We start from the raw sequence: 26,859 nt of genomic DNA, 5'->3' as shown, positions 1-26,859 counted from the left end.
CAAAGAAATCTTATTACAACTTTGTAAAACATTGGACAGGCCACAAATGGAATACTGTGCAGTCTAGTTGCCACACTATCAGAATGATGCAACTGCACTGGAGAGGATGCAGAGGAGATTGACCAGGATGTGGCCTGGGATGAAAGAGTTATGAGGGGAGACTGAATAAGTTGCGTTTGTTTTCCTTGGAGCAGACAAGGCTGAGGGGGGATCTGACTGAGCTATATAAAATTATGAGAGCCATAGACACAGTGGATTGCGAGAATCTCTTCCCCAAGGCAAACTTATCTAAGACTAGAGGGCATAAATTTATAATGAGCAAGTGGTCTAGATGAGATAGGAGAAACATTTTTTCTATTTAGAGGGTGGTTGAAATATGGAAAGTGCTGCCTGAGAGGGTGACAGAGGCAGGTACTCTCGCAACCTTTAAGCAGCATCTGGATGAGTACTTAAAATGCATGGACACACTAGTCTATGGACAAACTGCAGGTAAATAGGATTTGTATAGCATTTGATGTTTTTAAGTTGGCATGGACATGGTGGGGTGAAGTACCTGTTTCTATGCTGTATGACTCTATGACTATGAATTGAGATTATTAACCTTGGAGAGGATTGGGTTAAGAGGATATCTGATAAAAAGTAAACAAAATCATAAGGGATCTGGATTCAGGAGATAGGAAAAACAGTTCCCTCTTATAAAAGGGTTGAGAAGCAAAGGGCACAATTTTTTGGAATTTTGTAAAGGAAGAAAATGTGAAGGGATAAAAAGACATTTCACACTAAGTAACTTCTGCCTAGAATGCATAACCTGGAACTGTGGTAAGAAGGCAGGTTTAACAGAGATATTTAAAGAGGGCATTGTTTCTATTTAAATAGTCATTCAGGGTTAGAGAGAAAAGGCTGGAGATTGGTACTCATGTAAACGGTGAGAGGTAGTGCAGACACAATGGGCCAAATGACCACCTTCTGCACCATAACAATTGTGATTCTGTGAAATTCCAACAAAAGCAAACGTCACTAAGTTCCGATACATTTAATTAATACACTGATTCCCATATCCAGTTGGTGAACATATATTCATTGCTGGAATTTTATCTACACCATAAAAAGGGTAAACAATTTCTATTCATTGTAACAACTTAATTATAGTTACATACAGCCAAAATTTCATATGGGCATGGGTCATACACACCTGACCCATGTGAAACATTAAGGAGTTCTTGTCTTTTCATTCATAGCTCTGATTTGCAATACCTTTTTAGAGCTGCAATGGAATGTGAGAACAGAATGGATGTGGAGGCTGACTGGTTATAAAAGAGTAACTCAGCTCACAATGATATTGAAAGATGTTCTAAAGCAACAGCCACTCATTTCCTCATGCGATACCTCATCTCCAGTGCCATGTTTTTGCCCCAATAGTCACCGAAGCGTGCACACAATACAAAATTCTCAGTGCACATGTAATACCAGAGGGAATTATTTTGAAATAATTAGAAAACTATTAAACGTCCAACAATCTACAAAAGAAGATTTCAAACATGCTATTGTTGGTGCGGGACCAAAAAACCTGGGATGCATATAATATTTTCAGTACCTTTGTAAAGAAACAATATACTACATCACAGACAGTCTGTTTTTATACATTTGTAAAAGTTCCAAAGATTTTCAGATCAATACTACCCATTGAGCTGAAGCTTTTGGAACTTAGCCGAGCATTCACAATGAAACACTTGACATAATAAAAGCTTCCAAATCCACTGACAGAACAGATATCCATTCCCATTTCAAAGTAGAATGTCAATTAATGGAGAAATGCAGATGAAGATCCTTTTTAGGATCTTCAGAAGCAGGGTTTGTTTTCTTAAATAAATATATTGAGATTTGCAAGTCCAATTAAATCAGAGCACAAAAGTATGACACAATGCCACTCTCTGCATTAAATATACTACAATGGAGGCATAAAATTAGAGTGCAGGTTACGAGCTGGGTCAATTTAACTTTGCAGAACAAACCCCCATGATAAATCACCAAATTAAAATCTCATCTCTATACATTGCCTAATTGTGTCAAAGACATTAAAACATTTTATACAACCATTTAGGATGCTGCCAACTCCTCAGCAGGATTTCTGTTTCTTTTTCCATTAACTCAAACTTCTCAATCACTTTAAATTTTAAGAAGTGAACAACTTTAATCTTCTTAATGACCAATTCAAACATCTTCCCCATACCATGTATCAAGCTAATTGGCCTATGCAACCTTTCCACCTCCCTACTTTCGCAAAAATAGTTTATAGGAACTGTTTTCCAGGTCAATGAAGTCTTTCCAAAGCCGAGGGATTTTTAAAAATTAAAACCAGCACATCTACTGCCTCATTAGCAACTTCTGTTAAGAACTGAGGGTGAAGTTCATTTGGATCTGGAGCCTGACCAACTGACAGTTCTAACTGTTTGCTTAGTAATATTTCCCTCTTGATTGAAATTTTCTTAGTTCCTCTTTTCTGGGTTTATAGCTGTGACTGGAATATTTTTATCCTCTAATGTGAAGAGGGAAGCAAAGTTTTTATTAATTTCACCTCTAATTTCCATGTTAAGTACTTTAAGACCATTTTCCAGAGGATCAAACCTTACCTATTCCTTTCTCTTAAAATACCTGTAGAAACTCATGCTGTGTATTTTGACATTCCTTGGTGGCTTCCTCTCATACTCTAATATGTTTTCCATCTGATGCATCTTTTCGTCAGTAATTCCCTGCTTTTTTAATATTCTGACCAATTCTGCTATAGGGTGAACCCCATGTCCACAGAATTATTTTCGTGGTTTCAGTTACCTGCAGTTTACCGTGGCCCGCGAACATAATATAGGGAACCTCCCGGAATTCTGGGAAGGTAAATTTCCCATTTAAATTAATGGATTCGCTCGTATCTGCTGTTTCGGGCTTCCGTGGTAGGTCTTGGGAATGTATCCCCGATAGTACGGGGGGACTACTGTATTTGGTTTGTATCTTCTCTAGAATGTAAAAGAATGTATATTACTCAGCATTTAACTGAGTTAAAGTGTGACTGGATAATTCAGATAATTCTCTTACAACAGGAAAAGAAAATAAGCCAGCAGACCCAAAATAAATTTATCTAATTAGCCATGGTTTTCTCTCTTTAATGTTAATGTTATTCTTCTAAAACTATATAAAATATTTTATAACAAAATGAAACTCAAGTTAAAAGCATTCAATGAAGGTTAACAAGAAGGGTAAGTTACTAAAATTACGTTATTGTGGAAAAATAGAGCTCTGAAATCATTGGCCAACCAAGTTGATCATATCTTTGTTTGCACATATTTGGTACCTGCTTTGTTTGTCTGGGTTCTCTACGCAGCTATGTTGGGGTGGGACTGATTTCCAACGCTCTGCTTCTTTCACCATAGCTTCTGCATCCATTAATCCAAATCCATATAAGTGGCTCACTGTTAACATGGAATTTCAGTCAATAATTGCATAAAATCAAACCCCTTCTGAACTAGAGAAAAAAGTAGCTCTCCTTACCTCTTCATTGATTATTATCAATTGCATAGCACAGCTACAACATACAACTATGACTTAGTCTAGATCTTCCTCTTCTTAGTAGTATTTTTAAGACTAAAATGCATAATCATTAGGATTATCCCCTTTAAGTAGTTGCAAGTAAATCACTTTGTTTAATTGTAGTAATACACCACTCTTTCAAAAACTAAAATAGAAGAAATTGCAGGAAAAGCTCAGCAGGTCTGGCAGCATCTGTGAAGAGAAATCCAGAGGTAACGCTGTGGGTCGAGTGACCCTTCCTCAGAACTGAAGTTTTCCTGCAATTTCTATTTTTGTTTGTATATTACAGCATTCGCAGTTATTTTGGTTTTTGAGTAACCTCTCTTTCAAGATTGTTTCATCACTCGAATACCTCTTAATTCCATTATTAATTTATACTGCCTTTTAAAAATAAACTCAATGTAAATCAGAAACCAATCATTCCAGTGAGTCTGAAGAAAAGACATATTCTTCATCTGCTCATCCCAGTAAATTCTGAACGGCACACATATGCAAAATCAATAACTTGTAGCCATGGCAAGGTGGAATTCACGTATCAGCAAGTTTGTTGGGAGGTGGTGACAATGGCAGAAGGATAATATTTTGGTTAGCATTTTTGGGACATCCCTTTAAGACAGATAGAAGACTTCTGAATTTAATAAATAAATCTGAAAAATGCTCATCTAATGGTGACCAAATGATCATTATAAATTGTTTAAAACCCCACCTGGTTCACTCATGTCCTAGAGGGATAAAACTCTGCTGTCCTTACCTGGTCATGTGACCCCAAATGTGTGACATCAGCCTCAGAGCAATGTGACTTGATTCTTAACTGCTCACTTCTCTGGGATTAGGAATGCCATCAAGAGCTGCATCCCATGAATAATTTTTTTTAAAAATCAAAGACAGCAATTGGATGCTGCCTTGGTCTATTCCTTGCATGCTGAGGAAATGCTGGCAATAATGCACTAAAAAAGTTACACAAGATCGTTCCCTTATTCCTCAATTCCAATCAACAAACAGATTTCATTAATTTAAGCAGCACAGAGTGTTCCAATATAACTAATGGAAATGAAAACCATGAAAAATTAGAGACACTAGCTGATTTTGACTATTCAAAATTGTATGTTATCAGCTAAACATCTTGAACATGATCAGCAGTGTCAGTACTTAACATTCAAATGACTTGCTTACACTGCGCATGCAGCAAGCATCTGTTTCCCACCTTAGAGTAGAGAGTTGATGTTTCTGTTTTCAGCTGTCAAATCTACACCTTCCACAATGAATCTAAGAAATCATTCCTCAGTCTTGGTTCTCATATTGTAACTGCTATAGTCCTCAAACTAAATCAGACCCAGTCCCATCGTTTACCATGTGGCTCATACACTTGGTTTCATTAAAAAGTGTTCAAGTTTCGGCTGGAGCTTATTGAAAGATTATGCACTCTGGACAACCATGCAGTCCATTCTAATTGATTGCAGTTATAAATATTTGATACAGCATTGACACTTCATTAACTATGATGGACAGTTTTTAAGCAAAGCCTCATTCTTCTTGGAGAAAATTAGTACACTTCATTCTTAAAAGGAGCTTGGCTTCTCAGATAGAGGAATGGTTAGGAGAACAGATTTATCAGTCCTTCAATTAAAAAAAGAGCCAGCACTTTGAATAAGGAATATTCTAAGACCAATGGTGTTGGACTTTTATTTAAAATCTACTGAATTTAAATATTTATTTCCTGATTCCCCTCTGTTTCACTTTGTGGGTAATTTCACTGATTCTTCTCTAAGCACTTTGGGGTAGATTTTCCAAGCCTAGGGTGAGCTGGATATGGGAGATGAGGTTGGGGCACACTGTGCTGGGGCAACACACCAAACCATTCCCACCACCTGGAAAGACATGAAAGAAAAATCACCTGCAAACTCCAATGAGAAGAGCGCTTGCCAATCATACCATTTAGAAGCCAGGAATGCACCCACCATCTGCAATTGGATAGGGGACCTACAAGTGACCTACCAATTTGCTGGCTCCAGAAGAACATGCAGGTGTGAAGCCTCAGTCAGAGACCTGGATCTGCATACAAACCCAGTGCCTGCTGGGAAACTCAGTTCTTTAACTCTCTTGATTCATTTATAACCATGCTTGCTTCCCATTCCTGCCAAAAATAACGTTTTAAAAAATTCCTATTGGAATTAGAGTTATGTTCCATTAGAATATTGATAAAGATTATTGGGAGTTATCAAAGGTTAGTGAACATTCCAGAAGTGATGTTAAACAATCAGGCTTTTAACTACTACTGTTAAATGCTGTGCCATTATGGAAACAAATTTCAAATACAAATTAAATTTTAGAAAAATAAACACTTTTCATGTTAGTAAAGTCTGGTTATACTACTGAATATAAAATGACTGAGGAAAGTTTATTATTTCCACCTTGGTTAAAAGTTGCAGTGCAATTATCCTTAGCACTCCTGGATTAAGAAAACAAAAGATCCAAATATTCCACACCTAATTGATATTCAACAATCCCCGCAGAAAAATGACAGCACAGACACCTTAATGGAATAAAGGTGAGACTGAGTCTGGTTTAGTTTGAGGAATAGTCGCAGTTGTAATAAGAGAACCAAAACTGAGGAATGACTTCTTAGGTTCATCGTGGAAGGTGTCTGCCAGCACAGACAACTTAAATGGAATAAAATAAGCTTCACTGCAATTTGGGAGTGTGGTGCCAGAAAAGCAGAGCAGGTCAGGCAGCAACTGAGGAGTAGAATTGATGTTTCGGGCATAAGCCCTTCATCAAGAATGAGGCTTGTGGGCCAGGAGCTGAGAGATAAATGGGAGGGGTGTGGGGCTTGGGGGTAAGATAGCTGAGAGTGAACTAGGTAGATGAAGGAGGGGGAAGAAGGTGATAGGTCAGAGAGGAGGGTGGAGCAGATAGATGGGAAAAAATGATGGACAGGTCAAGACAACAGTGCAGAGTTGGAGGCTCAGGTGGGGAGGTGGAGGAGGGAAAAAAAAAAAAGAGGCATCTGCAGTCCTCACTTTCCCCTCCTCCATTTCAATTTGGTACAGTTCAATAAACAACTAACATGAAAATTCTCGTCAAAAGCATGAAGAATTGCCATTTGGGTGAGGTGTAACAACTATTATGACAAAAGCAATGTAGATATCTCAGTAAGCAAATTGGCATGGTATTCCTTTTAATGGGTGATAGAATACACAAGATGAGGGCTTTGCAAATAATTTTGAAACCATTCAACACCTTCAAGGAGATTTAAATAAAAACAAAAAACTTTGCAGCTAAAAGTTCAATACCTCAAATGTACTAAATACAATTGACATGTGTATTGCTTTGAGTTTAACATACATTAAGGATGGCAAAGGACTCCCAATATGATACATTTAAATATAATTGTTGCTATTTACTTCAGCAGTGCACTGAGTACATTCATTTGGGTGCAGGAAAAAGGAAGTTTGGTGTTTAAAGAGTTAACAAAAAGCATTCTATTTACAGTTTAAAAAGCTTAGCGAAGTTAATTGAAAACTTCAACAAATTAGTAATTAAAATACAAAGGTAAAGAGTAGTAATATGCCAGCAACATTTATTGCAAATCATACATGGCACGCCTGAAGTGTTTTGCTCATATGGAACACCATCGGTCGAGACAAAACATATCATGTCAGGAGCTATGGTTGCCATGGAGAAGACTTCCCAGACAGCTGATGTTTTGCTGCCTGTAAGAAATAAACTTCAAAAGGTCCCACATGCAAGTGTTGGCTTCCAGCTGGAGATACGCTCAAACAGCCCTTCATTTTAGAAAAGAAAATTACTACTTAGAAAGTTTCAAAAGGTATCACGAGATGAAGGCCATTCTTTAAAACTATATGACATCATTCCCCTAATTTAAGGATAGGCCAGTTATAACACCATTTGCCTCACAGATCAAAACAATTTGACAATAGCTTGTAAACTAGAAGTATGGAGCCAGCTGTGGCATTTAATCCTGGTGCCAAAAGTGAACCTGTGCATATACAAATCAGGGGTAAAGCAGCAGCAGTAGTGTCCCTACCCGTGAGCCAAGAGGCCTGGGGTCAAGTCTTACTTGTTTCAGAGGTACGTAACAAAAACTCTGGACAGGTGGATTAGAAAATCCTTGAAAGACCTCAAGGATGCCAGAAATGAGGAGGGATCAGCCTCAATTGGCGTACTGTGCCTCGAACAACATTTGGGACTGCTGGACAGCAATAGATACAAAATCCAGAAAACCATTTCTTTAAATAACACAAACTTGATTGACAGGAACATGGACCATGAAATGTTTGGTTCATAGATAACTGTTTGAGTTGTATTGTAACTATCCAGTGTAAAAAAAAAATGCAATGACTGTTGATTAGAAGTAATGACACAAAAAAGCACTTCAAATAAACAATTCAGTATCGTTTTAACTTCTTGAAATTAAGGGGCTTAATGGGGTAAACACTGAAAGCACGCTCATGGGAAATTCTAGGGCAAGAGGACAGAGTCTCAGAATAAAGATCCAACAATTTAAAACTGAGATAAGGAGGACTTTCTTACTGGAACTTCTTGCCACAGAGAACTGCAAGGGCAGCATTATTATGTGTTTTTAAGGTTGAGATGGATAAATTCTTGATTAGTAGGGAAAATCAAGGGTGATGGGGGAAAAGGCACGAAATTGGATGTGAGGGATGTAAGATCAGCTAGGATCCTACTGAATAATGGAGCAGGTTCAAAGGGCTAAAAGGCCTACTCCTGTGCCTATTTCTTGTGGTAACCTTTACCTTGGATGCAGTGCAGTTCCATCTAGGCAGATTGAGTGCATTGTGGCTGCCACTCAAGTACTGTGCTTATGGTTTACGTAATTCAGTAGGTTGAATTAATACGACATATCATTTGAGAAACAGCAACTAAATAAACGTAGATTTTAAAATAGTTTGAAAGTTATAATTTAGTTAAGCGACAGCAGTTACACTATTACAAATTTTCATAATTTGGCAAGAGTGTAAATCTGCTCAGCTATCAGCCATCACAGAGATTCCCAAAGTGGTGCTTTAAGATTAACAGATTAAAATCCTTAAAGATTTGCTGGGGTAACGAAACAGCATTTACATAAAAAGCACAATTTATTTTAGTTAAAATTAGTTTCCAAGTAGCTAAAATCTGCAATTTTCTAATAATTTGATTTTACCTCTGTATCCAGCAGCATTACTCTTCCAGTCTGGAGCATTCAAATGGCCAGAGCGTGACGTTCTCACAATAATATGCTGCACATCCCTCCAATTCAGGTAAGGGCTGAAGGAAAGAGACAACTAAGTTTTAAATAAGCTTTTCAACCTTTAGTCCAGCTTTTAAAACCAAACCATTCAAATACGTTGCAAACTAAAATATGAAATCAGCTTTGAATTTCCTGCAATTTCAAATATGAACAGACTTTATAGGGTTAACATTCACAAAACAGTTATAGGAAAATTAATATCCTCCTAATGCTGCAATTACAACCTTTTCAACATTTTAATCATCCTGTTCAAACTCACCTCTGGGCAGGTGGGACTTGAACCCAGAACTTCTGATCCAGAAGTAGGGACTGCAACTAAACTACAAGAGCCCCAGGATGTTATCCCAGAGGTCCACTGCAACATTTCAGATATTTTCAATCAACATTTTCAAACATGTTTTAACACACCTCCAGGGCAGGTTGGGCTTGAACCCAGACTCTCTGGCTCTGATCCAATCTTATAACTAATCGACTGCATTGTTTGCTTTAAGGTTAATTGAGAAGGAAATAATCCACAATGAGTCTCAAAGATTGCATTGCTGGCCATTAGCAATTAATCTTTGCCAAATTAAATTCTTATAAAAAAGAAAAAAAAGAGCTAGGCTGCTGATTAATCAGGGAAAGTTTCTGAATGGCATTTTCTTTTGCGTATTCAGTATTGAAATACGTTCCACAGTCCACCTAATTTTGCATGTACAATAATAAACACATTTGATGACCAATGTGGCTTGATTTGTTTTTTAGGTTGTCCCACTTGCTGACTTGAACAGGATACATTTTTAGTGCATCACTCCTGATCTCAAATACCGTGGGCGGCACGGTGGCACAGTGGTTAGCACTGCTGCCTCGCAGCATGAGAGACCCGGGTTCAATTCCCGCCTCAGGCGACTGACTGTGTGGGAGTTTGCACGTTCTCCCCGTGTCTACGTGGGTTTCCTCTGGGTGCTCCGGTTTCCTCCCACAGTCCAAAGATGTGCAGGTCAGGTGAATTGGCCATGCTAAATTGCCCGTAGTGTTAGGTAAGGGGTAAATGTAGGGGTATGGGTGGGTTACGCTTCGGCGGGTCGGTGTGGACTTGTTGGGCCGAAGGGCCTGTTTCCACACTGTAAAAAGTAATCTAAAAAAAAAGTAATCTAAAAACCTTCCATAAATGTGGGCAGGGGTTCACAGATGATGTTTACTCAATTAACCACACTAAGGGAACACTAAGGGAATAAAGCTGGACAGCAAATAATAACAGACAATGTAGGAAGTAGAGGAACCTTATTCTTAACACCCAACTGCACATTTAGACTTCGGCACAGAGTCATGACATCACTAGTCTGATGGATATTTCCACCCTCTTACCACCGCACACTGGATTTAAAATTGCTGGAGAATTTCAGCAGGTCTAACAGCACGTGTGGAGAGAAAGCAGAGTTGATGTTTTGAGTCCAGCATTCACACTGGAAAAAGACAATGTTGTTGAGAATACAGAGACACAGGCTACTAGACTAAACAGGATTGAGGCTCACAAGGTGGTGTTAAAAGTGTAAAAATAGATAAATACCTGGGCCGGATAGGATTTATCCAAGGATTCTCTGGGAAGCCAGGGAGGAGATTGCAGAGCCGTTGACTTTAACTTTTTTTGGTTGTCATTGTCTACAGGAATAGTGCCAGAAGACTGAAGGATAGCAAATGATATCCCCTTATTCATGAAGGAGAGTAGACCAGTCAGCCTTACTTCAGTTGTGGGTAAAGTGTTGGAGAAGCTTATAACCAATATGATTTAAAATCATCTCAATGGGATTACGTTGACTAGGGACAGTCAACACGGTTTCGTGAAGGGTAGGTTGTGCCTCACAAACCTTATTGAGTTCTTTGAGATGGTGATCAAACAAGTGGATGACGATAAAGCGATTGATGTGGTGTATATGGATTTCAGTAAGGCATTTGATTATGTTCCCTATGATAGGCTATTGCACAAAATACGGAGGCATGGGATTGAGGGTGATTTAACAGTTTGGATCAGATATTGGCTAGTTGAAAGAAGTCAGAGGGGGATGGTTGATAGGAAATGGTCATCCTGGAGTTCAGTTACTAGTGGGGTACCGGAAGGATCTACTTTTGGTGCACTGCTGTTTGTCATTTAATAAACAACTGGATGAGGGCGTAGAAGGATGGGTTAGTAAATTTGCGGATGACACTAAAGTCGGTACAGTTGTGAATAGTGCCGAAGGATGTTGTAGATTACAGAGGGACATAGATAAGCTGCAGAGCTGGGTGGAGAGGTGGCAAATAAAGTTTAATGCAAAAAGGTATGAAGTGATTCACCTTAGGAGTAACAGGAATGTAGAGTACTGGACAAATGGTAAGATTCTTGGTAGTATAGACGAGCAGTGAGATCTCGGTGTCCATTTACATAAGTCCCTCAAAGTTGCCATCCAGGTTAATAGAGCTGTTAAGAAGGCGTACGGTGTGTTGGCTTTTATTAGTAGAGGGATTGAGTTTTGGAAACATGAGATCATGTCGCAGCTGGTCAAAACTCTGGTTTCGTTGCACTTAAGAGTATTGCGTGCAGCTCTATCACCGCATTATCAGAAGGATGTGGAAGCTTTGGAAAGGGTTCAGAGGAGATTTACTAGGATGTTGCCTGATATGGAGGAAAGGTCTTATGAGGAAAGGCTGAGGGACTTGAGGCTGTTTTCATTAGAGAGAACAAGGTTGACAGGTGATTTAATTAAGACTGAAGATAATCGGAGGGTTAGATCAGATGGACATGGAGAGCCTTTTTCAGAGGACGGTGATGGCTAGCATGAGGGGACATAGCTTTAAATTGAAGGGTGATAGATATAAGACAGATGTCAAAGGTAGTTTCTTTAGTCAGGGAGTAGTAAGGGTGTGGAACACACGGCCTGCAGCAGTTGGAGACTCACCAACTTTAAGGGCATTTAAACGGTCATTGGATAGACATATGGATGAGAATGGTATAGTATAAGTTAGATGGGCTTCAGATTGGTTTCATAGGGTGATGCAACATCGAGGGCGGAAGGGCCTGTACTGTGCTGCAATGTTCTATGTTCTATGATATGGGGTACGCCATTTAGGATAGAGCTGAGGATAAATTTCTTTACCCAGTGAGCCTGTGAAATTCTCTATAACAGAAATCAGTTAAAGCCAAAATACTGAATGTTTTTAAGAAGGAGGTAAACATAACTCTTAGGGCTAAAGGAATCATAAGGATATGGGGAGAAAGCAGAAGTGAGGTACTGAGTTGGATGATGATCAATGATCATATTGGCAGAATAGGCTCAAAAGGGCGCAATGTCTTATTCCTATTTTCTATGTTTCTATATTCTTTCACTGACACTGGGTTAAAATTCAAGAAATGCCTTCCTAACAGCACAGTGTGCGTATCTATCCCAACACAGACTGTAGCAAATTCCTGCTCCTATTGCTTATATTTCTACATAACAGCACACTGTGCTGGTTTTCCGATGTAGGACATTTTGGTGAAAATGTGACCAGGGCCAGCAGGGTCACTCAATTCAATGAGGCAGGTAGACAGTTTGGCTCATTAGGAACTTTGCTAAGTTTACTTTCAAAATAACAAGTCCTGTCGGCATCCCCTTCGTGAACCGCCTGAAGGTGGGCACCTACTTAATTGTCGGAAAGATACCTGATAAGGATGGCAAGATTCTTATCGCATGAATACTATTAGAAACCAGGATAAGATCTCACTTAAATACAAAGAAGTGAAACATCTTTACTGATAAATCTTTAGCAAATAATTCTTTTATGAATGAAAGAATAAGGGAGAGATGAAAGGAATATCTAGATACAAAATGAAACGTCTTAACTGATAAAAGACTCCTTCAAAGCTTTAGGATTGAAAGAATAAGGGAGAAATGAAAGGAGTATGAAACATAAACAAATGGACTAGATGAAAGCTCAAATTCAAATGAATCTTTAAGTAAAAGTTAAGGAATAATGTTAAATGATACAGAATCACATGCAAGTGAGAGGAAGCTCTATGGTGGGTTGACTTCCCTATTTGCAAAGCAGGGCTCAAAATAATATTTTTAAAAACTCCTTTCACTAAGATCTCAGAAATATTAGGAACTCAAAATACTTTTCAAAAGTCATTCTCTCCCACCAGAAGACAGCTTACTAGGCTGGGCAAATGTTGCTGGATCTCCTATTCTTATGATGCTGTTAGATATTTTATGCTTACTTGTTCTAAAGATATTCCTAGATGTTCTTAGATATTTTTCACGAGTTATTAGATTTGATAATACATCTTTTGATAGCTTTTAAGCTATATATTTATCGACATATAGCATATTGCTCATTAATTTGTTAAATAAATTATAAAATTACTTAATCGTCCCATTTAAGCTTTTCTATTGCAATGATAACGTTTCCAGGAAGCTTCTCCTATGGGATGCGTTATTTAAATCTAAATTCTATAAAGTTAAGCATTTGTGGAATTAGCTAACTTGAATTCAGCAGACAGAACTCATGATCCAAGTTAGTTCTAAATAAGAGTTAAATGCCAATAATTAACGTGAGGGCACTAAAGTAGGAATAAATACCACTCTCTCCTCAGAATTGGCAGAAGGGGGTGGCACGGTGACTCAGTGGTTAGCACTGCTGCCTCAACGCCAGGGACCTGGGTTTGATTCCATCCTCAGGCAACTGTCCGTGTGGAGTTTGCACATTAGATTAGGTTACATTACAGTGTGGAAACAGGCCCTTCGGCCCAACAAGTCCACACCGACCCGCCGAAGCGTAACCCACCCATACCCCTATATTTACCCCTTACCTAACACTACGGGAAATTTAGTATGGCCAATTCACCTGACCGTGTCTGCGTGGGTTTCCTCCCACAATCCAAAGATGGGCAGGTTAGGTGAATTGGCCATGCTAAATTGCCCATAGTGTTCAGGAATGTGTAGGTTAGGTGCATTAGTCAGTGGTAAATCTAGGGGAATGGATCTGGGTGGGTTACTCTTCCGAGGGTCAGTGTGGTCTTGTTGGGCTGAAGGGCCTCTTTCCACACTGTAGAGATTCCCTTAAAAAGGACCGGCTCAGTGGTTAGAACTGCTGCCTCATAGTAGCAGGGTCCCAGGTTCGGTTCCAGTCTCAGGCGAATGTCTGTGTGGGTTTCCTCCAGGTGCTCCGGTTTCCTCCCACAGTCCAAAGATGTGCAGGTTAGGTGAATCGGCCATGCTAAATTGCCCATAGTGCTAGGTGCATTAGACAGAGGGAAACAGGTCTGGGTGGATTACTCTTGGGAGGGTCAGTGTGGACTGGTTGGGCCGAAGGGCCTGTTTCCACACTGTAGGGAATCTAATCTAATCCAAACTAATCCATGTTTTATTTTCCAATTCAGATTACTAAAACACATATTATAACATGTATTTTAAATAAAGTAAAGTCAAAGAGGACAAATATTTATTTTTAACTGAAATACGTAAGTCTAGAAGGAACCTTGTTATGTTTAGTATTGGATATCAAATGAGCCAGACAACCACAGTCTCAAGCTGATTTGATTCAGTGTTTCATACTAGTAAAAGAAATCCATACATCAATAAGTTCTCCCAATATTTTTCATTTAATAGAGTACATGCATATACTTTTCTTTCTTAAATAAAATGGGTGGGTGTAAAGCAAACTGCTGGAATAGGCTGGACTGGGGCTCATTTCCTATTATTATTTGATGATCTGCACATATAAAGGGAAACAATGGATTTGAAATGCACAAGGAATGCATTTCAAAGTACAACAATGGGAATGAAATTGTTGGAATGCAAGTCTTTCACGGGCTGTATTAAAAAGTGAATTACAATTATTAAACATTTAACTGGATCAGACTACTATGGAGTTGAAACACATTGGTTTAAAATCTTTCAAATCATTAATTCACTTTCACTTGCTTCTCTCTATCTTTGTTATTCTTCCTAGTGGCTGTAATAGGAAGTTGCAGTTCTGGTTGCTAAGAAACACCAGTGGACATGCTGAATTCATGTAAACAAACAAGTCCTTTTTAAACAAAATCATGTTAGATAGGGGTCTTGTGTGTTTCCAGCTGTATTTAGATGTGAACAGCTGCATTGAAACAGTTTACAACACCAAGAGTTAGCACTGAATGGTCAAATACAGCCCCTAGGAGGAAAACAGTTTCCTAGGACACAGTCAGAATAAAAAAAGGTCATGTTCTGCATGAGCGCATCCTGTGAAAATGTCACAGCATCAAGCTCTTCACCAATCTTGTCATTGCTAGAGTCTTATATAAAAAGACACTAGCTCCTCACAATACATTTATACATCTGTTGGTTCTGTAAATGCTGCCCTCTGAGCAGAATCATGTATTAGGGGAACCTGTACATGACTAATCTCATCCTATTAGCTAAATTTTAGATAACTGAAATGAGTTCACAATTTTACCATCTGGATGAGGAGAGCAATTTTCACAAAATAATGTGCACATGAGCTAAGTAAACAATTTGCCCAAGAACAAAACACTAGAAAGGCCAAATACAAAAATAATTATGGAGTCAGCAATATATAGACATATCCCAAGTCACTGGTCTCCACTGTTGCACTTCATTAAATTCATTTGTAAGATCTCTAACTGTTGATTACACCAACAGGCTCAAGAAACTGGAAAGGTATACTCTTATTCTTTTGATTGTGCCCCAATGTACAATAATTAACATGGGAGGGCACTAAACTTGGAATAAATACCATTCCCTCCTCAGGGTTGCCAGAGAATCCATGTTTTATCATCTAATTATTATTCTAAAGCTACCTAATAATTGATAATGGACAGTCCACAACAACCTGACAAAGAATGAAGCAAGAGATTACACTGTTGTTCTCACACAAAATTTTTTGATGATGTCAGGGGAAAAAAATGAGCCTGTTTAAAAAGGCAAATAAGACCCTTCACATTGAAAACTGAGCTAGAGAGAGTACAAATGCAAAACTTTGTAGATGAGTGCAAATATACAAATGAATTGCAAGTGCAAAGCACTGACATCTGATCTTTATCTTACACTGTATAACATGCAAGTGCATCACACATAATAAATCAAGCAAGTCCCCTAGTCCTTGCACTATAATTTTTGTTTCATATCTTCACAAATGTTATTCCAACAATGATTAGCCATTACCATATTGAATGGCACAGCAAGCTCAAGAGGCAATTGACTTACATGGCCTGCTCCTATTTTCCATGTTTCTACATTTGACCATCTAGGCTTGGTTGGCACCACTTCCAAAAACATTCATTCCTTCCAACATTGATGTTCAGTAGGAGCAACATATTATTTACAAACACACTGCAAAAATTCAATGTTCCTTAGATAGCACCCTCTAAATCCATGACGACTTTTATCTAGAAGGATAAGAGCATAGATACTGAGGAAAGCGAGGGAGAAAATTGCTTGGGCATTCTATGAAATCTTTGTATCCTCTTTAGTCAAGGAGAGGTCCCAGAGGAGTGGAGAATAGGCAATGCTCAAGAAGGGCAATAGGGATAATCTGGAAATTATAGGCCAGTCAGCCTTTTATCACTGGTCGGGAAATTACTGGAGAAGATTTTTATGGACAGGGTTTACTCACATTTGGAAAAATATGTACGCATTAGCAACAGACAGCCTGGTTTTAGGAGAAGGAAATGATGTCTCAAACTTGATAGAGTTTTGTGAGGTAGTGACAAAGATGATTGTTGAGGGCAGGGTGGTGGATTTTCACTACATCAACTTAAGCAAGATCTTTGTGAAGGTCCTTCATGGCAGGCTGATTCAGAAGATGAAGGCCCCACATGGCATCCAGAGTGATCTGGAAAGATGGAAAAAAAGAACTGGTTTGGTCATAGGAAACAGAGTAGCATGGAAGGTGGTTTTGCTCCCTGAAGATTTGTGACTAGTGGTGTTCCACTGGGATCAATGCTAGGATCCCTGCTGTCTGTAAGATAATACAAATGATTTGGAGGAGAATGGAGGTGGTCTGATTAGTAGGTTTGCACAAAGACTGGGGGAGCTACTGGTAGAGGGAAGGATTGCCAATGGATACAGCAGGATATAGATAGAATGGAGAATTGGTTCAAGAAATGGCAGATGGAATTTAATACAGAAAAACATGAGATGATGGATTTTGGAAGGTCTAATGCAGGAGGGAAGTATGTAGTAAATGGCAGAGCCCTTAGAAGCATTAACGTATAGAGAGATCTAGATGTACAGATAAACACAGTTCTCTGAAAGCAGCAACCCAAGTGGGTAAGGTGGTCTAGATCGCCTATGGCATGCTTGCCTTCATTGGTCAGGGAACAGAGCATAAAAATTGTCAAGTCATATTGTAGCTGTACAAAACTTTAGTTAGGCTATATTTGGAATATTGTGTACAGTTTCGGTTGCTACACTACCAAACGAATGTGGAGGCTTTGGAGAGGGTACAGAAAAGGTTTACCAGGATGTTGCCTCATTTGGAGGGTATTAGCTGTGAGCAGAGATCGAACAAACTTGGTTTGCTTTCACTTGAATGATGGAAGCTGATGCATGGATAGTCAGAATGTTTTTCCCATGGTAGAAATGCAAGTATTACAGGACAGATTTAAGGAATGGGGGAAAGTTTAAAAGGAAATGCGAGGGGCAAGTTCCCCCTTCCCACCCAAAGTGTGGTAAGTGCTTGGAACATGCTGCTAGGGTAGGTGGTAAAAGCAGATACAATACACTGGCATTCATATTATATGATGTCAATACATGCCCTGGTGTTAGGAGGTCAAAGTAGCTTGTACGATTTGATTCTAAGGTTTAACGGGTGGGGGAATGTAACCTTACTAAACTGCAAAGTTTTAGATTACTGTAGTGAGATCCAGGGTTTGCAATAAAGAATCTTTCCTTTCTATAGTGCTATTGTAATACGTCACATGCCAACAAATTCTATTCCTCTCTTGAATGGTGAACCAGGTGCTCTTGCCAAATTGAAATATTGGCTTTGAACCAAGCAACTTCACTTGCACAAGACAGACAGCAAAACAGTAAAATACCATGATAATGTAATAACTATTTTTTTTAATATATCACGAATATGTATAAGATAGATTTATTTTCACTAATTAGATTCCAAATAGAATTCTGTTAACTCAAAAGAATCTGTCTCTTTGGCTGGACAACTAATAATTTTAAGGAAAAAATAGACTAAATCTCTTGTCTGAGGGGTATTTTGCTGACTAAAAGCTGATGGTGGATTAGAAGTCCTCTAAGAAGCACCATAAAGTAAAGTTGAAGCAAGATGACAAGGAATATATTTTCAAAAAGAAAAGTTCGATTTACTCTGACCTTGCCTCAGTCTAAGAAATGTCAAAGGTTATTGTAAAATTTTGCAGCCTATCTAATTTATGACTACATATATTGTTTGCATTCCCACGAACAGAATGTATTTAAGACAAGCCCAATAACAAAATAGTTAGCCATCAATATTAAACAAAGAAGCAAACTTTGAGCTGGACAAAAGTAAAATATTTTGAATTATAAGCTTTGCAATCCTTTTCACTGCCTCACATTTGATTCTAGCAATATAATTCAAAGGAAAAATATTTAGTACTGATGAAAAGGACATTTTTACTACAATAACAAAGCTGCAAACATCAATTTTTAGGTGCACGAACTGTTGCATAGCATTTCATGCAGATATTATTAAACAGAATTTGATACTGAGACACAGAAGGATGCATTAGTACAAATGATCAAAGGTTTAGTCAAAGAGACCAAATGAGGAGAGGTAGAGCATTGGAGAGGTTTAGAAAGGGAATTCCATAGTTTATGCTGCAAGCAATTGAAATCACAGCTACCAGTGAAAAGTTATAAAAACCTGGAATTCCAAGGAGCTAGAATTGGAGGTTACACATATTGGAGGGTGAATGGGCTTGAGGATGTTACAAAGATGGGAAGCAGAAAGCAACCTAATTTATTTTGGTTTCAAAAAAGCATTGATCATTTGGGAGATAACGTAGCTCATTCAGTACAGAATTGAAATGTGAATGGGATTTAGGTTTTAAATATTCATCTTTGTGGGCAGCACGGTGGCACAGTGGTTAGCACTGCTGCCTCGCAGCGCCAGAGACCTGGGTTCAATTCCCGCCTCAGGCGACTCTCTGTGTGGAGTTTGCACATTCTCCCAGTGTCTGCGTGGGTTTCCTCCAGGTGCTCCGGTTTCCTCCCACAATCCAAAAATGTGCAGGTCAGGTGAATTGGCCACACCAAATTGCCCGTAGTGTTAGGTGAAGGGGTAATAGTAGGAGAATGGGTCTGGGTGGGTTACGCTTCGGCGGGTCGGTGTGGACTTGTTGGGCCGAAGGGCCTGTTTCCACACTGTAGGGAATCTAATCTAATCTAATCTAATCTTAGGGGCACAGAGAGATGGTGATAAGCTACCATTTGGAATTGCTGCAGGTTGGGTGATGTAGGATTGACCCACACTGCTGTTAGATCTGTTCCAGGATTGTGATCCAGTGACAGAGAAGAAACACCATTATATTCCATTGTCAAGATGGTCCATGACCTATAGGGAAAATTGGAGTGAAGGCGTATTGATGAAACTATTAGCTTGCTCGGTTCAGAAGTATAGCTTTGTCGAAAATAAACATGAACAAGCTGCAACAGTGCATCTTATGGGTGGAACACAATGCTGTCAATGTGGACCAGGGTGGAAAGAGTGAATTTCTAAGATATTAAGTGCTTTGTTTTGTCCTGGGTGACGTTAAGCCTCAAGGTTTGGTGGAGCTGCACACATCCAGATATCTATGAAGTATTCCATCACACTCCCAACTTCTAATGTGCCCATATTAGACAGGCTTTAGAGTTATTTGTCATAAACTTTCCAGCCTCGATTCTACCCTTGTAGTCACAGTAATTATGTGACTGCTGCAACTAAGTGCTTAGCACCGCAGACACTGCACCTCTTGGTCCCACTATTGCATCCGTCCTTCGCCTCCTTTCACATTTGGACCAAGACTTTAATGAAGTGTCCAACTGAGTGGTCCTGCTGGAGCCCAACCTAAACATCAATGAACAAATTACTGGTGAGCAGGGCCCATTTGATGCCACTGTTGATAGCACCTTCTAGCACTTTGATGATTGAGGACAGACTGATGGGAAAGCAATAGGTCAAGTTAAATTTATTCTGCCTTTTTTGTGGACAGGCTATACCTGAGCAATTTTCAAATTGCCGAGTGAATGCTTGCGTTGTATAGCTGGATTGGATCATCTTATTTAGTGCTGCAGCTACTTATAGAGAGAGTGAGTGTCTCAGCACAGAAACAGACCCTTCCGTCCAACTCATCCACATTGACCAGGTTTCCTAAACTGAACTATTCCTATTTGCCTATGTTTGCCTCATATCCCTTTAAATATTCCCCATTCTTGTACTTGTCCAATATCTTTTTAAATGTTGTAATTGTACTCACCTCTACCCCTTCTACTGGCTGTTTATACAATATATGTATCACCTTCTGTGTGAACAAGTTGCCCCCAGGTCCCTTTTAAATCTTTCCCCTCTCACCTTAAATGTAAGCCCTCTAGTTTTGGATTCCCCTACGCTAGGCGAGAGACTTTGGCTCTTCACCTTGTCTATGTCCCTTTTGATTTTATAAACCTCAGCATCCTACAACTCAGAGGAAAAAATCCCAGCCTCTCTAACTCAAACCATCCAGTCTCAGTAACATCCCTGTATATCATTTGTACCCTTTCCAGTTTAATAACATTCTTCCTATAGCAAGCCAACCAGAATTGTATGCAGTATTCCAAGTGTGGTCTCACCAATATCTTGTACAGCCGTAATGTAATGTTCCAATTCCTACACTCAATGTTCTACCGATGAAGGCAAATGTGCAGAATGCTTCCTTCACCACCTTGTCTACCCGTGATGCCACTTTCAACAAACTATGTACCTGTACCCCTAGGTCTCTGTTTGACAACACTCCTAGGGCTCTATCTTTAACTGTGTAAGTCCTGCCCTGATTGGTCTTACCAAAATGCAACACTGCTCACTTATCTAAAGTAAACACTACCTGCCACTCCTTGGCCCACTGATCCAGCCTCTCAAAATCTCATTGTACGAGATCACTTTCTTCGCTGTCCACTACACCAACAATTTCAGTGGCATCACTAACTAACAAACCATGCCTCCTATATTCTCATCCAAATCGTTTATACAAATGACAAACAATAGTGAGCCCAGCACAAAAGTCTTCGGTAATACAACTGGACTGTTGTTGAGTCCATAAGTTTGGTTTGAAATCATTTCTTTATATGAAAATATGATTAAAAATGACTACTATCAAGCAATCATGCTGAACAAACATATGGCATTACAAATAAGTGCTTGCAACTGCATGTAAAAAAGGTGAGGGGTAACATAATGAAGGGAAGCTAACAAGGCAGGTTGGATCATGAAAAGTATAGAGGAACTTCAGGGCACATGTCCATACATCCCTGAAAGTGTGCTGGACAGGAACATAAAGTTGTCAAAAAGGTACACAGGATATTTGATTTTATTAATTGAGGCACAGAATATGAAAGCTGGGAGGTTATTTTGGAATTGTATGAAACAGTGGTCAGGCTACAGCTGGAGTACTGCATTCAATTCATGTAAATGCACAACAGGAAATTCATGATTACATTGAGGGCACAGAAAAAATTTACAAAACTGTTAACTGAACTGGAGAATTTTAGTTAACAAGGAAAGATTATTTATAGGATCATGCTTTCTTCATTAGAATAGAGGAGGACAAAAGAAGAGCTAACTGAAGTGCGTAAAATTATGAACAGTCTAGACAGAATGGCAAGGAAGGCCCTACTCCCCATGCTTTGGGAATCGATCACCATGAGGCACAGATTTAACAGAAGAGTCATTAAGTTCAGAGATGACTTGAGGAGAAATTTCTTCATCCAGAGGACAGTGGCAAACCAGAACTCTGCGTGAAAGACTACTGGAAATCTTAAACAAATATTTGAGTATACACCATGTGCTGTAACCTTCAAGGCTACAGAGCTGGCAAGTAGAATTAGATTGGATGGCTATTCATCAGCCAGCATAGAGATGACAGTCCAAGTGGCCTCGTAATGCTGCAATTTTGTTTTATCATTCTGTGATTATAAACAGAAAAACTGATCTTCCAAACAAAAGTCTTTATAGCAGAGTCCTCTGGAAATGGGAAGGATAATTGCTGCATTTATTAGAGCAAATCAAACAGGAGAAAAAGCACTTTTTCAATACAAATCAGTAGAAGTAGATTGCATGGCAATGGTTAATTGGGCATGCAGAGGATAATAAACCCTTCATCAAGCAACTTCAGAAATAAACTTTAAAACAAAATGGTAGGGTGGGAAGAGAGTGGAGCTTTTAAAAAAAAAGTCTAGCCAAGAAACACAAGAGAAAATTAACATCATATTTCAGCTGGGAAAGGTGATGTCACACTATGATCTTTTGGATTCAGAAAAGCATGCCTGCATAAATTACAGTGCTATTACAACCGTTACATAATCTGTACTGGATTCATGCACAAACAATTCACCTGCCAATAGTCCATCTCAGAACACATTTGCTTTTCTCATGTGCCAGCTAGAGTTCAAGCAGTGATTAAATCAGCATTTTTTCCCCCAATTCAAAGTGCATGACAACCCAGGTCAAAGAAAGGCTTTAAACAATTCAGCAGATAGCCCCACACTGCCAAATTCTTCCATGACCCCAATACTTCATGTGGAAACTCTTTCATAAAGACACTTTAAATAAGATTAAAACATTTTTTTAAAAACAGTCTGAAGTAAACTTGATAAATCCAATGCTTTTTGAATACAGCAGCTTTTAGTGAAGAGAGAATTAACTAACTGTATGAGTCTATTTGAGAAATTTGGCTCTATTTACCTGTTGGTTTGGCTAGACGCCCAGTTGAACAAATAACTACACAGGTCTTGCTTGGTAAATGCACAAAAGCAAAAATAATCATTAGTACATACATCAGGTTCCTTGTAGCGTTCTTCAACAGCAAAACCTAAAATAATTGTGAAACCCTGTCTCTCTTATGGCGTTGATCTTCAGCAGTGGTCTAATTTTCTTGGGTGGAGTAGCCTCTCAATTAAATCAAATATATCCATGTACTCAGCCAATTCCACTCATCACAGCTCACAGCATAAATATAGTAGCTTGAAAATATCTTAGGCATGCCAAAAGAGTTCTTGTGAAAATGATTAAGATGAAGGTGTTTAAAATTTATCTAATTAAGTTAATTCAGTTGAGCTTGTCAGCTTTCATTAAATTCACAGAGGAACCATTTAACAGAAGTGGTCTTGAAATGAACTGGAGCTTACTTTGCTTCCAGTGCCAGTGCAATAATCCCAGCAGCCATTGGTGCCGAAGCAGATGTTCCAGTGTGACTATCTGTACATCGCTGCCTGAGGTCAGTTGTGATCTGAAAAAAAATTGTCCAAAATAATTTAATGAAACAATTCCCTGTTACATTTTCTACACCAAATAAATCTATAGCTGCAGTAATTTAAATAATAATTCTCATCCAGTAGGGTGTAAACAAATTTGGTATTTTTGACATAGCCTAAAGTAAACTATCAATTTGAAAACTATGCACAATTTCAGGTGATCAAACAACACAGCGCAAGAGAGGTAGGGTATGGAGTTCCATACACTGCCCTCTTCCTAATTTCACTGGTTGTAACATGGCTCCTGCAGGGAAGGAATATTGGAAAAAAAGCAGAGTTATGGAATTTTTTTTTAAACCACTAAAGGGGGAAATTGATGGAGGCATAAAAATTTTCTATTAGTATTAACAACATGCTTGTGCTCAAAGGAGTGCAAAATGAAGAAATAAAACAAATATATAATTTAAACATTACAGTAACCACAAATGTCACTGTACAAAACTTAATGGGGGATTGAATCCATGCTGTTGGTATCACACTGCTCTGCAAACCGACAATCAAGTCAACTGAGCTAAACTAATTCCCTCTCTACAAATACAGTTGTGTTCTAACTAGATTAATTGCTGACTCTGCATTTTAGGCTGACATGAACAATAACAAACTGATTATATCTTAATTTTCAGATTAACTATTCAAAGCACAAAGACTGATTAAACATCATACAGCTTTTATAACAGATTTTTTTTGACGCTATTAAAACGGCATCAAAAGGTTATGCAAATTTGCTGAGGTGGCATTGGTGGCTCTTTTCCTTGTTCACTGAGATTTCTTATGACAATGGTGCTTCTCTATTGGAGCTCGCTAAGGAATTCAGGATGTGTGTGTAACGCTAATAAATGGCCAAGTTACAATGATGTGTAACTTAGCAACCCTATTACGTTTAATATTCTTCCTATGATTCTGCGACACTTGCCCTTCTTAATAATGAAGCTGTGACGATTTGCCATCTGTTGATGGTAAACTTTGATGCACTATGTACAAAGGAGGATTGATGGATATGGACTCCACTAGGAGAGTTTAATGAACCAATTGCTTAGCTCTGTCTATAGCCTGCTGAATTTGGTATTTAAGACAAAAGCTATTCCGTCAAATAGTGTCACTTAGCAGTACTGCCTTTTAAGACAATACACTCCATTGAATCAGTATTGGTTTCCCAGCAATGAATGATTGTGGGATCAGGCCTGCAGTTACAGGTTATGTTGACACCTAATTGTTCTGCTAATAGGTTTACAGATAGCCAGTTTTGGAATGCTAAATTTTGTTTTTAGTTTTTCCTCACGTGGCTTGAAGGCAGATATTGTATGACAAAACTGAAAAAGGCTTTAACATGACAAAATCTTAACTTTACAGGGAATGCTGCAGGAAACAAAACTTTTGACAGAGGTATTACTCAAGTTGAAGTCAAGTGGTGAATTCCCTCTTCAGTTGATAAAAATTTAGAAAACTGTATGAATCAGCATCTCAACATTTAAAAAAGGGTGCGCAGGAGATTAACTGGAATGGCAACATAAATCCCACATTTCTGGTATGTGGAAAAACATGAATTGTTCTCCTTGTAGCAAACCAGGTTTTGAGGAGATTTAGTAGAGATATTCAAAATATTGAAAAATCTTGATTACATAGGTGGTGATGGGGGAGGAGTGGTGGTGATGGGGGAGGAGTGGTGGGATTGAGGGAGGGGTGAGCAAGGTGTGTGGGATGTGGTTGGTAACAGTTTCCATTAGTAAGCAGGTTTGGTAACCACAGAACAGATTTCAGATTTAACGATGGGGAAGAGAAGGTGTGTTGAATTAATTGCATAGCTCTTTCAAAAGTCAGGTGCAGTCGTCGAGAACCAAATAGTTTCTTTCTGTTCTACACAACCTGCTGAATTAACATAACTTAATACAATGGAAGATTGGCACCTCAACTTGTGCATCTCTATGTTTTTAACGTGATGCAAGTTCATGGAGGTGAATAGCATTCAATCCCTGAATTGAATATATCAACCGCAAAGCAATAATTCAGGAGGAGCGGTTATTTAAAAAGGTGATAAAAATAAAAACAGAAGATAGAATCATAAAAGGTTCATAGCCCTTTGTTACTCTGCTGGTAAATAGGATGTTTGTTAGTGTCTGATGCTGGTGTACACCTGACCTGTACGTTAGCATGTTTTTTTTTCTTTACATGTCTTAACTGCCCTGTATAACTGTCATCAAAAGGTTCAATTTTGATTTCTACAAGTGACTAAGTCAGCACAATATTTTTGAGAAAAAAAAGAACATCATTCCCTCCAAGTGCCAACCCCAACCCAACCTTTTGTGTTAGTATTACTGCCTTGTTCACATTACAATCCTAGCTGCACAGAGTAGGTACCATGTCAAACATTTGTTGCTGACTGTTTCTCATGTCCTAGATATAAAGTAAAGTAATTACACTAGGGAAATGCTATATCCAATCTCTATATTTTTTTAAACAGTTAAATTACCATCTCAAACTCTAGCCCCATTCCTAGTTTTAGGTCATTTAAGTCAACCTGTCAGACATGTTATGACATACCTCTGGAGCAGATGGGACTTGAACCCAAGCATTTCTGGCTCAGAGGTGTGGCCACTACCATTATATTGCAAGATTCCCCATCCAATCTCTAACCTATTTTCCTAATCATACTGTTCAGAGATGTTATTAGACCTGTGGAGTAGTTGGACTTGAACCTGGATCTCCTGGTTCAGGAATAGGGATTCTACCTCTGTGCCACAAGATGGCCCATTCAATCGCTAATCCTTTGCTGAGTTAGTTACCTCACCTGGAGTAGCAGCATTGATACTTTAATTGACTCCAGCACTCCTGGATCAAGTAATAAAATCATTAGTCAAAGCATTGGTTCCTAATAGTACAAACATTTCAAACAATAGTAATGGCCATCTGATGAGGTACTAGAAGAAGTATATCCAGTAAGGTATCAATACATTTAGAAGAGATAAGATAACAAGAATGTGGAGGAGGAGGAAAGTAAAAGGGGTAATAATAGCTAAGCACTTTCATGAAGGCAGAACCTGCAGAACGCAAGATTTATGGAAGAATTTAAGTTGCATGATCAGTCAGTTATAAGTAGTTTGAATTACATGGCAAAGCCCAGACAAAGGGCCTTGAATAGTGCAAACACTTGAATAGAAGTTATTCAAATAATTATGGTCACTGCTTTTTTGCACAAATGTTTGTAAACCTGTCTGACAAGAGGAACAAGTGCAATTTAACCTGTGTTCCACAGACTAAATTTCCTAAAGGAAAATCTCACAGCATGTGTGCGCTATTGGGCTTCATTGCTCCAAATGAGCTTTTACTGAATCATCAACTCAATGTCCAAGCATTGTTCCTACTGAGATCAGCTCTAATAACCACAACAGAAATGTTCCAATACAGCCAGCATATGCAGACCAAGTTTATTAGTCTGGGATTCTTCAAAATAGTCCCTATTCAGACCTGCCAAGTAATCTGCTAGGGTAGTAAGAGTCCAAAATAGGTACAATTGTGTACACTTGGGGAAAG

At 38.7% G+C, this 26,859-nt stretch overlaps 1 protein-coding gene across 5 annotated transcripts in view; it reads right to left on the bottom strand.

The window, feature by feature from the left end:
• The window catches only part of pcsk5b (proprotein convertase subtilisin/kexin type 5b), a 363,949-nt gene that overhangs the window by 186,019 nt on the left and 151,071 nt on the right, over positions 1-26,859 (bottom strand). For all 5 annotated transcript variants that reach the window (XM_043712341.1, XM_043712351.1, XM_043712379.1 and 2 more), the window contains exons 9-11: positions 23,206-23,306; positions 8,765-8,868; positions 3,344-3,461 (exon numbers count right to left, since the gene is read on the bottom strand). In XM_043712341.1, coding sequence (XP_043568276.1) covers positions 3,344-3,461; positions 8,765-8,868; positions 23,206-23,306 — 323 coding nt within the window. The remainder of the gene's footprint in view (positions 1-3,343; positions 3,462-8,764; positions 8,869-23,205; positions 23,307-26,859) is intronic.

This window comes from Chiloscyllium plagiosum, chromosome 2 (genome assembly GCF_004010195.1).
Source record: "Chiloscyllium plagiosum isolate BGI_BamShark_2017 chromosome 2, ASM401019v2, whole genome shotgun sequence".
NCBI classification, from domain to species: domain Eukaryota; kingdom Metazoa; phylum Chordata; class Chondrichthyes; order Orectolobiformes; family Hemiscylliidae; genus Chiloscyllium; species Chiloscyllium plagiosum.
The sequence above is the reverse complement of the archived record's forward strand: the minus strand, read 5'-3'. Positions and strand labels throughout refer to the sequence as shown.